This window comes from Canis lupus, chromosome 6 (assembly GCF_011100685.1).
Source record: "Canis lupus familiaris isolate Mischka breed German Shepherd chromosome 6, alternate assembly UU_Cfam_GSD_1.0, whole genome shotgun sequence".
Lineage (NCBI taxonomy): Eukaryota > Metazoa > Chordata > Mammalia > Carnivora > Canidae > Canis > Canis lupus.
The window spans coordinates 70,378,592-70,391,413 of NC_049227.1; the positions used below are offsets into that span (position 1 = coordinate 70,378,592).

A 12,822-nucleotide genomic window follows, 5' to 3' on the forward strand; every position below is an offset into this window, starting at 1 on the left:
GGATACATCAATTAAGGTCTGGTCTCTCTCCGTCCTTCAAATCTCCTAGTGGCTGAGACACCACCAGGATGCCCCATGGGCTCAGTAAAAAGGGCCCTTCACCTGGCATACTCATCAGTATTGAGATTCGTAACTCCGTCGAGGACATGAGCTTACTCATCTTAGAGTGATCCTATGGTGCTCATTCCGGAAAAAAGCCTGGTTGCCACTCCCCAGTTCTCGTGCATCCTGGTCATAGGAACTTATTTTTGACAAAGTGATTCATTTGCCCTCTGATGTTCTGTTCTGTTATCAAAGCACATCAAATCACATCCAAATCTAATAATGTCAAGTACCTGGGATCTCATTGTAGAGTCTGTATGGCCAGAAAGAGGGCCCCCTCTGTCAAGAGTGAAGAAGCAATGTGGTGCTATTTCCTGCTATCTGCTCCTTATTCTTGGTCCTGGTCCTGTTATTTCACCTTAACTACTACTGCAGTCAGGATACCCTGTTCTCCAGGACAGCTCTCTCTTAACTTTATTTTTTAATTTTTTTTAATAATAAATTTTTTTATTGGTATTCATCTTAACTTTAAACTTCTGAATTTTTGAGTTAAAAACTCATCACATTTCAAACCGAGCCCAAACCGCACAGAGCTGTTAATAATAATGCACACAATTCTTCAAGGGATTAGTGACAGCTCGAGCATCAGAGAAAAGCTTTATTCAGTCTGGCTGGGGCATCGGTAGTGAACACACACAGAATTCCTACAATCCCTTCTCTGTTTTCCATGTTCTGGAATACAGGCAGGATGTCATCACTTCCTACACTTTGTTCAAAACTTGAAACAAGTGATGTAAAAATGAAATGAACCAGCTTTATAATGGAAACACTATGGGTAATGGGTAATGAGAGACAACTTGGAAATCCCTGACAGCAGCCTGGCAGGTGCGACATTCCCAAGTCACCCCACATATGGGCCCCATAAAAACAGAGATATACATTTTTTGCTCCCAGTCAAATGTTTTTTTAATGAATTGGGAATCAAGACTCCCTCTTGACAAATTTTATACCAATTTATGGCCAATTTCCTTCTGATGCAAGTGAAATAGAAACTTGACTTTTCCTAGAAGTTGTTAACAAGTGATTAAAAGAAAGACAACTGCTCTCTCTGTAAGTCTGTGGGTAAGGCAGGAGGAAATCACTTTCTACCCCATACTTCCAGCAGATCTATACCTGGTAAGATTTATCGTGCAACAACTCGACAAGGTTATTCTAGAAACAAGTCTCTCTTGAGTAGAACTGTTACATAATAGTCTCTCGCAGCTCATTTATTCCACACCCCACTGCCCATGCTGCGATGGAAGCTTTAATTCCTGTTGCGGCCAGGGTGCATTATGGAGTCTCCATAAATGGCTTGCGTTGACCTTAACGATAACACCACTGTTTTGCTCAAGTCAGTATGTGGTATTAAGATACACAGTGAGGTTCAAAAGCAGATAAAGTTGGAGTGCCATCTGGGATCATCCTCCAACTCTCTTCCCTAACTCCTGAGGGGCGATCTTGAACCACTCACCTGTCCTTTGAGACCTGCCAATGACACGGTGGGGTGGGCAGCCACACAAACCGAAGGAGGGGCAGGCACCTGGGGTCTCTTTATCCTCTGACCACCAGCATCATTCTCTCAGATCACAGCACCAGTCTGATCACTGGTCCCTCTTCCCTTCACCCAGAACTGCTCTGACCTGTGCTGAATAAAACACTGAAGCTTTGGTAATCCATTGGAAGACACATCTGATTGGAGTCACTCCTAGAACTTACCCTTTAAAGACATCCTCAAAATGTTTAGAATAAAACCTAACCTCCATAGCATGTAAATATTGATATCCGCACTGTGATTTCCGCACTGTGATTTCATGTCTGTTCATCTGCCTTCCAATAGATGTTAAGTTTCATGGTGTCAGAGGTCACACCTATACGTTGTTGCCTCCTGGGTCTTGAACACAATGTCAAGTATATGGTAGGTCCACAACATTATTTGATAAAGTAATTACTGAACTTAGTTTAATTCTTCCTCTTCCACACACTAGCTCAGGCCTAAAAGCTACATGACTTGCCAGAGAGCTTACAACAAGTAAAAAGCTTGGATATGTCTTCCTGCCTCCCGAAATACCACACTGTCCTCAAACACGGGCATTCCTACGTCTCAACACCTGGTCTACCACCCTGAAGGGTCAGCAGATGCTGCTCTGTATTTAAAGGGGATCCAGAAATTAAAGATGTGGATGTCACATATGTGAAGCCCCTTCTGGCCCTACTTATTATCCCTTCTATCCATTCCTGTCATTAGTCTGTGAGCCACACTTGTTCAAATCTCTTCCTACTATAAATAGTTACAATAGGACACTGCTCATCTGACATTCTACTGAGATTTATTGAGTTTTGACATATATGGGATACAGTTGTAGGTACTGGAGATACCATGATGGATTAAGTTATGTTCCTTGGCTTCAAAATGCTACACTCTAGTCAGGGAGAGAAGCATGTGGACAAATAACCACAATATTGTGGGATTAGAGGCATATACAAGATCCAGACACTATTTTAACACTCAGCAACATATAGTAATTGTAGTGTTTCCTCCAGTGTGATTTTCCTGTGGTCAGAACTAGGTCCTTCCTCTCATTCCCTCCCCTGAGCCTAACACATCACAGGTGCTCAGTCAGTATGTGATTATTACTGATGCAAGGCTGGCGTAAGAGAATGCGTGCTCTACTCTGCACGGAGATTATGTGTGGGAAAACTCTCGAAAGGAGATGCTTGAGCTGGATCTTAATGAATGATTAGTTCTTTACTTGGCAGATAAAAGGAGAAAAGGCATTCCATGATGGAGGAGAAACAGGGAAGCAGGAGACAGCAAGATGTATTCCCATGGTGTGTGGAGTTGGGTAGAGGCGATGTGAGGTTGGAGAACTAAGTTAGACCGACCCTATTGGGCCCTGTGAGTCTTCCCATGGAGTCTGAACTCGATCCTCTAGGCAATGGGAGGCCATTGGAGGCATGCAAGGAACATGAGCAGATCTCTAAATTCAAAATGCAATAATGCAGTTCAGTCAGTGGAGAGGTCCCATATGTGCAATTAATTTCCAGAATATGCTTTCTAATTTAAAAAAATTGTTTAACTCTGCCTTTCAGTCTGCTAGAGTGTTCTCAGACTCTGTGAGGTTCCCAGGAAGACTACAGACACCTTCTTGCCACTAAAAGGAAATATAATAAAAAGTTCTGTTTTCAAACCGAGCTACAATGACTCTCAAGGTTACTTTTCCCTACTAGGGGTAAAATGGTTTCTTATTTGCCTGAAGTAATTCTATCTCAGGATACGTATTACAACTCAGAACTTAGGAGGAGTCAGTGGTTACTTGCAGAATGGCAGTGCTTCAAACCCTTGCTTCACTGAGTCTCCTGGTGATGTTTTCTCTCCCACTCTGGAGGGGGTAATTCAGCGAAATGAGTGGTCTGTTCATGATGCTTTTCCTCAAATAATAACATGGCGCTCCTGTTGGCCTGGTTTACTCTCTAAAGGCAAAACCCACTCTGATTTGCAAATTGTTCCAATCACATGGGTACCATACCATGCATTTTATGAAGCCTTTAAAGTCCCCACTGCCAAGCCAGTGGTTAGTAGAAGCTCTTTTGAACCATCCAGAACTATATTCATTTCAGAATAATAAGATATTTAAATATTTATTTCTTTCCAATAACCGGGTAGGCCTAGGCTCTTCATTTTAATAAATGCTGTTCAAATAATGTCGAGTCACTGCCTAGAATATATTGGCACTGAATTTTCCTTATGGTAATGACATTCGTGTCAGAGACCCGCGTTACAGACCCAGCTTTGCCACTCATGGGAGGCAAATCACACAAGCACTTCCGAATTCCTTTTGGTAACTGTCAAGTTTTCCTTCCAGCTCAAAATTCTGAGCATGTTTTAAGAGATCCGATTAGTACAAGAACACAGAAATGCTATAGTTGCAGAACTACAAATGGTGGCAGGAGAAACTGATATTTATGACGTAGTGCCAAATGGTCGGAAAATTTTCAGATGGGTTCGGTTTACAAGAAATTAAAATCTTTGTATAGACATACTCATTTATGCCACAAATACTCACTGAAGACCCATTCTATATCAGACATTGTATTAAAGGCTGAGAATACAATGACAAGAAAGAAAAAAAGAAAAAAGCCCCAGCCTCCAAGAGCTGATTGTAGAGCAGGGAAAGCAGACACTCTTAGACAAAAAAAAAACAACAATAAGCGGGAATAAGTATTATCATGGGATCCTGGCTATGAAGACAAAACATACAGCTCAGATCTAACCTGGGCTACAAGGCAGGGAAGGCTTCCCTGTGGATATGCTGTCTAAACTGAAAGAATATGCATGCCTATGACTTTTATTTGGGAGACCTTATTGAATAGAGCATGCAATAAAAATATTTATTTGTCCCAAGCCTAGACTAAGAGTTTAGGACTAAAAGAGCTCGTGAAGAAGAATCTGAGTGCATTTCATAAATATCCTCCACCCTCAAGTTTTTATCAGTCTTTTGATCATAAACTCACTCCTAAGGGATTTCTCTCTTGAATCAGGTTCACAAGGTATGGATAATAATATTATTTAAGAAATAGTAATTCCTTGTCTTTCGATGCTTACGATCCTTCACAGCTGCTCTGAGAGTATATAGTAGATGTGCAGGAGGTTTCAATGATTTGTTGATTAGTGATGGGTTTTGGGTTTTCACAGTGTTTTCTCCTCTCCGATCTTCCCTTATCTCGGCGTTCACAGGATGGGCATTAGATTGCACTGCCACCTGACCCTAAAGGTCATGGGAAGTCCCCTCTGTAGTACATGTCATGTTTCCAGGACAGATCTAATGGCAAACGTTCTGTCTGGTGGCCCACACAAATTTATCGTACCACGAGTTATGAGAGTTGGTTTGGAAAACATGGTTAACATGTGACAGAAACAGTTGAACAGGGCAACAGGGATTAGCTCCCTGCAAGAGTCCGGAAGACCCTCATAAAGAGACTGCATATTTTGAATTTAAAATCTACCCACTTTGAAGTTGCTTTGCCATTCAAGTTGTTTACTAAGTATTCATTGCATGTCACATATTATATATATATAGACAAATGCACACATATATACTAAAAAAGGGCTAAAAACGCAATTTTAGTTTGAAAGTTTTATAGCTTCTAAACTAATAATAGTATTTAACTTATTTTATAGAGAGAAAGATCACAGAAATTGCCTCCCTTTTAGTGTCAGTGCCTTGATTTATTGTTTCCTGGCTTCATATTATTATTCAGCACTTGCTTTATTATTTAACCTCTCTTGCTTCTTTGTCTTTTCTCTCCAATTAGATCAAAGATTCTTTGATGGTAGGCACCATGTTCTTCCTCCAGAATACCTAATTTTGCAACTATTAGGCCTTCAATGAATATTTACTTAGGGCTATGAGTAGTTCAAAAACCCAGAAACAAATTAGCTACAGAACTACACATATGATGATTAAAAACACTTCAAATGATGATTCTCAAACTTTAATGTGCACACGAGTTGTAAGGGAAACCGGTTAAAATGGAAACTCCTAAATCTCATTCCCAAGGAGTCCTCTTTTAAACCATTTCTTCATCTTCCTTCCATTATTATTACTAGTAGTGCAGTAGTAGTAAACCAAATTAGGAAAGATGAGACATACCAGGGCCTTGGGACTGCACGGGTGGGTCTTATAGGCAAAGGACTTCACATAAGGTGAGGCAGCTTTATCCCTCTCCACAACCCCCTCTCCCCATATACTCTGCTTTCTTCTTTCCTTCAATAAATCTGTGCTATGTGCTAAGTGTCAGGTATTATTCTAAGGCCTGGAGTTAAACTGGTCAATGTACAAATACTTTGCTATCACAGCACTTAGAATCTACCTGGGGGAGGGGGGGGGGGAGAAAACAATAGAAAAGTAAACTTTAAGATCCTTTCAGATATTGTTAACTAGTATAAGGAAAATGAAACAGGCTAATATGATAGAGAATGACGATGAAGGAGAGAGTTATTTAGAGAGTGTGGTCCAGAAGCAGATGACAGGTGATGTGAGGACTGAATGACCAGAAGGAACTAACCATGTACAAAATCTTCAGCGAGATCCTTCCAGGGAGACGGAACAGCAAGTGCAAAGGCCCTGAGGCACAATGAGTTTCCAAGGATCAGCAAGGAGGCCAGAATGCCCAGAAGTGGAGAGGAAGCCAGCTCAGACTCATTTTCCAGATGTGGTCTGGATTTTGGGCATGAGGGTATCTTGGCATTTACTCCTCGGGAAGCTGGAGAAATACTCCCAGCTCTCAGAATTAAGAGAGGTTATTAGTATAATAAATGCTATACGAACATCTCTCCTGTTAGAAGCAACCACATTATTGCAACTCCTCACCCATGAAAAATAGTTCATTTTATAATTCCTTTTGGTTGACGATGTGTGATAACAGGGTCTCATCACCATTGGCAGATTACATTTCGTAGCACTTGAGCGCTGAAAATTAGCTCACTTTGAATTTGAGATCCAAATTATCTATCGTTGATTGGATGCCTCAAATATTGTAAAACAGGGTTTAATAAATGGTGTGAAGTTATATCTGAGAGCTTATATGCTTTTTAAAAGGAAGAATACTTATGCTACACTTCCAAAGTAAGTTTTATGGCGTGTGCCCCTTTCTCTGGTTTTGAATGGTTTTTCAACTCTTGCATTGACTTGTCCTATCAGTCCAGCTGGACACCTGCGAATTAATAGCATCACATGCTGTTACCTCCAAGCAGTTCCATTTGGTCTGAATAACTGAGCGCGTAAGGAAGGAAAGAACCAAGGACAAGCGTGTAAAATCCATTCCTGGGAGCTACTACTGAAGCAAGGAGATAGCGGCTCAGCTTCAGATCCCATTGATCACTGCTCTTTCATAAGCCATCTTAGAAAAGGGCAGCCCAGGTGACAAGTGGGCCTTCTGTGATAAGGGCTCCTGTCCACTGCAAATGGGAATCAGCTCGTAGTTGCATTTCACAGGGTCCACCAGATGGCAAATGACTTTATCTACCCAGACCAGATCCAGGCTGGAAACAGACTACACTCCATGCCCCCTTCTGCTCTGCTGGGAGAATTGGAGCTTTTCTCCGAAGGGTGCTAGATTTAGTGTGTGTGCCCGTGTGTGTGTGTGTGTGTGTGTGTGTGCGTGTGGGTATGCACACACACATGTTTTAGTTTAGCTATCCATGATGCTGTAGTTCCAAATACAGAAGGTTTCCAGAGCCATGAAAATTGGCTTCTGTGCTTGTGTCTCCTGATCTGGTTAGAAATCAGTGGCTTCCAAAACTGGGGACCAGAACAGAAAGGGCAGGATATAGACACAGCAGCTGCAGCGGCAGACATGAGCACGATTGAAACGAGTTGGTGAAACGTTTGTGGGAAAAGGGCTGGGGAAAGGGCTGGAAATGAAGAGAAAGAATCCATCTAACAGAAAAGGAAATGTCTTCATTATCACAAGAAACTCCAAGTAGCCTTCACTTAGTCACACTGGAATTATAATTTCAGCTCACATCGTTTGTGAACGAGGAAGTAGAGAATATGACCACAGAAAGTGATATTTTAAGCTTCAACACACATTGCTCATCACTGGCTTGACTTGCAGCATGTCTTTCAACAAAAGCACATAGTGATTTAATCTCAACAGTAATTTAGTCTGCAGCCGTATGAGACAAGACTATCATTGCAGACAGGCTGTAATTTGAGAAATTCAGGTGCTGGGGATTAGGACCACCTGTTGAATTTAATCTTAGAGTTATAATGTTAATACCATCATGTAACTGAACATAAACACTACATATTTATCAGACTTTGGGACCTCCAGCCACGGAGATGTGCACATTTTCCTGAATGGTATCGGAACTCTCTCCAGATTCTGTAAATCAACAGCAAATAAAAAGTCTGTTGGAATTCTGCTCCAATACGCAGTAGCATATGGCTTGGTGGTCATCACATTCAGCACATCCTATAATTTTTCTGAGGCCTGATATGAGAGTGAAAAATAAAGCAGTATCATCTAGCAACATAATCAGAACAGAAAGTCTTTGATTTCTTACCCTCCCCTGTTAATCCAGAAAAAAAAAATCCTAGCAATATTCTAACAAATTGCCACCTCTGCCTAAACAACACTTTAAGAAGATTCCAAGTAAACCTAAGTAAACAGCAACTTTTGAAGAGTACATAAACCCCACAGGCACCTCCCTCTAAGTCATCAGAAATGAAAACTTCACCCAATTTCCAGCCGGTTAAATAGTAGCAGGGAAGTGATGGCAGCTTGAGTGGAAGTTCACATGTAACTCAGTGGGACAATCGGGATAATGTCTAGAGAGAAGGCATAGATTCTGAGATTTGCATTTGTTCTTTTGCTTGGGATGGGCAAACTGTTGAATCATTTGAGTATGGAATCTGATGACACTTCGGTTTTCTAAGAAAGAATTCCGCTGGTATTAATTAGATGCAAAAACCTACCTGGTCACATTTATAAATCCCTGCGAAGAATTCCAAGGGCTTTCACACATATTTATCATCCATATTAACACTTCACAGTTTATAAAACCCTTTACTATAGATTATCTTGATTCTCATACAGATTTTGACATTCCTTTCAAAAAAGGCTGTTTTTCATTTTAATGAAATAACGCTCTGATACATTGACAATGGAATCCAATATATTTGTGTGAATAAACACTGTTCTGAAATCAAACATGAGGGCATCGTATTGTGCCTTATGCTTTCAATATTCTTAGCTGCTGCCTGTCCAGCAGGAGAACACAGGAAGGAAAATATTAGAATACCTTCCCAAAGGCAGATCCAAACTTTCAGCAAATTTCCCTTTTGACGCTCCATTAATCAAGCCTCACAAGTGCTATTTGGCCATTTCCACTAAACATCAGCCATGAAAATCCACCAAGTCCAATATATTCATCATATACCAGTTACACATAAACATCACAGTCGGAAGCAGATGGTCTAAACTTTTCTGGAACTCCAGCCCATATAGGTTGCTCGCACAGAGAGATACAAAGAAGGTCATCGATCGACATCTTAAGGAGAAAAGTGAAGCTTTTACTGTAAAGCTGATGATCCTCTCTACTTTTGATTTTAACCAGCCCCCTCCCCACTCCCTGAATCACTTCCTAATGAAATCCCTTCCTCTTTTCTGCTTTCCCCAAGTTGTCCCCAGGGCAAAGTCTACCTTTTCAGAGACAGAATTTCCTTAAACCTTCCAGGGCAGTGATCCTTCTCATTTCTGCCCTGTTTTATGCCTTGTATTTCTTGTACATTATACCTATTGGTCTATCTCTCCTTCCACCCACCCACATTTCATGGTATGGTTTTCTTCCACAAGCATTCAAGGACCCTGAACAGCTGAGGCCTCCCTTAAATTCCTTTTTTTTTTTTTTTTTTACCTTCCCCAGATCCTTTCTGCCATATGCATGACACACACGCGTGGAAATCTTTTGATCGCCACTTCAAAAAAAAGTTGGGACTTTTCCATGCAAGGGAAGGCCCATCTTTTCCCGTAGAAGGACCACCTGCTTAAATGTTACTTTGGTCCACAAGCATAACATCCGGTCATATAAAAGGCAAGACAGCTAGGTAGTTTCAAGAAATCCCCTAACCTTCATAGAGCAGATACAGAGTGGAAGTGGGTTTTAATAAAAGCATATTAGCAGCTTCAAATAATGGGAAATATATATATATATATATATATGGGGAATATATTTAAACTGTATTACAATCATCATTATTATTATTATCATTTCCAGTATCAGGAGACTTGATTAGAATTCTCCCGGAGCTTAGCACCCTGAAACCTGAGATTTGCTATGGGGGGGGGGGGGGGAGGGAGGAGGGAAGAGGCTTTATTTTTTTTTTTAAATTCATCTAATTAATTATTAGCCAAGCCATGCAACGGCTTCTCGGAAGGCAGAGAAAGACAGGCCCTGAGCGGTGAGTTTCGAGGCAGTGCAAGCCCTGGGGGGCGCCTGCAGGGCCCCGCTCCCCTGAGGCTGGGGGCGCCCGGGGCCATCCGAGGCCGGGAGGGGAGCGGAAGCTTCCAGCAGCTCCAGCCCTCGGCGGGGCCCGGCTGCGCCCTCCCCGCGCCCTCCCCGCGCCCTCCCCGCCCGCGCGCGCCTCGGCGGCCCAGCCCCGCGCTGCAAGGAGCCTGCACCCGCCTCCCCGCCGCCCTGCGCCCCCCGCCGCTGCAATTGTGGGGACCGGCGGGCTCCACTTGCACGTTCCAGTTAGCAAATGGGGGCGCTGGGTGCACGCATCTCACCCCCGATGCCCCGAAAAACTTTATACCTCCGCCTCCCAACGGGGATTCCCAGCCAGCAGGCCCCACGCCCGCCCCCCGGAGGGTGCGCACCCGCGCGGTCCAGCCTCCGCAGGGGGCACCTACTCACGGCGCCGCCCAGCCCCGGGAAAGGGGCAGGCTCAGGTGCGCGGGATCCCCGGGCGGGGTGGCGTGCGCGCCGGCGAGCGAGCTGTCACCTTGCGGTCCCTCACGCCGAGGTATCCGTCCAGCGGCCGCGGCGCGGCGGGGGCCGGGGCCGGGGCCCGGGGGGGGGGGCTGCTGTCCGCCGCCGGGGGCGCGCTGCCGGCTGCCTCCTGCTGCTGCTGCTGCTGCTGCTGCTGCTGCCGCCGCTGCGGGGGCCGCTCCCTCTGGCCGCCGAGGCTGCTGTACACGAGCAACAAGCTGGTGCACATGGTGGTGAGCGCCAAGCACACAGCCAGACCGTGGCGCTGCGGGCGGGCGAGAGCACGGGAGAGCCGCTCAGGGCCCGCCGGCGGGGACACGCGCGACCCGGCCGCGGCCCGGAGGGAGGGTCCCGCGCCCACGCCAGGGGCCGCCCCCGAGCGCCCACCCCGCGGCGGAGCGCAGGCTCTAGAGGGCGCCCCCGGGCTCGGCTGCCGGAACCCCCGGCCCCCGCGCCCTGCCCTTGCGGCGCTCCGTGCAAGTTTGCGACCCAGGAAAGCCCGGAAAGTCTGCCAAGGTGTCCCCCCGCCCCCAGCCCCTGCGTCCCCGCCCCTCTTAGTTGTTGCCAGGCTGTTGCTCGCTTTGGGGGTACCCGCCGCGCTCCCCGCTGCATCCCCAGCCCCCGCAGGCTCCCGCAGGCTCCCCAGACCTCCCCGACATCCAGGAGCACCGGCAGCCCGAGTTCCGAGCCAGGCGGCGCCCGAGGACCCCGCGGGGGGGGGGGGGGGGACGCGGAGCAGGTGGAAAGTTGTCCCTTTGCAACCAGGCGCGCCGGCTGCGCGGGGCGAGGCACCCCCGGGGCTCTCCGGTGCGCCCCCCCCCGCCGCCGCCCCGGGGCCGCGCGTCCCGGGGTCCCCGCCTCTGCCCCGAGGAGTTGCCACAAATGCCTCACCATCAGGGTCTTCATGGTGGGCACCTCCTGCGTGGGGGGTCCTCAGGCGCGCGCGTCCAGAGCCACTTTTTCTTGGAGGGCGTCCATGGCGCGCGGGGGCGCGGGCGGGGGCGGGGGCGCGGCGGCGGGACCCGAGCAGGCGGCGCTCGCGGAGACCAGAGACCGAATTAAAACTGAACCGGACCCTCGTAGTGTCTCCGCGATCTACACAACTGCCGCCTGCCGCCGCCTGCTGGGTCCTAGAGACCTCTGCAGCTCCCCCCACCCCGCCCCCCTCCTCGCCCCCAAATAAGCATCTTCTCAGCCCGGTGGAATTTCTGGGAGAGTGAACCGCGCCTCCGTACCCACCGATCGGGCCGAGGGCTTATTGATCCTCCGTGAAGTCATCAAGTGGAAAGGAAGGAGAGCCCTGGGGAGGTTTGCAAACTCCATCCTCTTTTTGTAATTCTGATAAAAACAGCGAGTCCACCGCCCCCGGGTCGTCGGTGACCCTCCCCAGGCGTCGGTTTTGCATTTGTATTCGCAGCCCGGGGAGATGTGTCGGGAGATGATGTTTCCAAAACGTTATGGTTTCGGATGTCCAGAGTGTAGGCTTTCTGAAATCCTCCTCTATTTTTTTTTTTTTTTTTTTACTTTTTTAGATCCGCTTACTCGCGTGCAACCCTGATAATCCACATTTCCGTCCACACGATTTCATTCACTGACTCGTTTGGAACACCACGATTTAGGTTTCTGTCGGGACTCTGAGGTTCCTGGCATTCCCCTAAATGATTTTCAAGTGTTAGGAACATTCAGCACGTCATAGCCACACGATCCACCGGACCTGTAGATTCTTCGGAATTGTAAGACAAGATTTCTGGCTGCTGGAGAGAAAACTGCTTACTGCTTATTCGTGAAGACTCCTGGGGACTTTGGTGGTCTTCTCCCATTGGTCTGTACTGCATTGACAGCACATAATTTCACTTTTTTTTTACATAATTTCATATTTGGAACATTGATTACAATTTCTTAAAAATCATTGTTTCGTGTTGGGAAGTCCACATCACTAGATTGTTGTAAGGACATCCCCCCCCCCCCCACTGAGTTGAATCACAAATGGCCTTTGTTAAATGTCTAATTTAGTTAGAAACATATTTCTTGTGAAACTGCTCTGCGAGGATAGTTGTCTTCGAGTATTCCTTAATACCTCACCTGTAGCAGAGGAATGTTAAAGATTACATTAACATGGAAATGACGAGCAGGCCAACTGAACCATAGGCACAATAAGAGCTTTCTCAAGGCCAAAAAAGGCATTACAATCATTTTTTAATCTTCAGTAATCCATTGCTCCACTGATGATACAACAGGAAACT

At 45.9% G+C, this 12,822-nt stretch overlaps 1 protein-coding gene across 1 annotated transcript in view; it reads right to left on the reverse strand.

Moving 5' to 3' along the window:
- The window catches only part of ST6GALNAC5 (ST6 N-acetylgalactosaminide alpha-2,6-sialyltransferase 5), a 159,272-nt gene extending 147,787 nt beyond the window's left edge, over positions 1-11,485 (reverse strand). The window contains exons 1-2 of the mRNA XM_038541635.1: positions 11,471-11,485; positions 10,593-10,844 (exon numbers count right to left, since the gene is read on the reverse strand). Of these exons, the coding sequence (XP_038397563.1) occupies positions 10,593-10,844; positions 11,471-11,485 (267 nt within the window). The remainder of the gene's footprint in view (positions 1-10,592; positions 10,845-11,470) is intronic.
- Between the last annotated feature and the right edge of the window lie 1,337 nt (positions 11,486-12,822).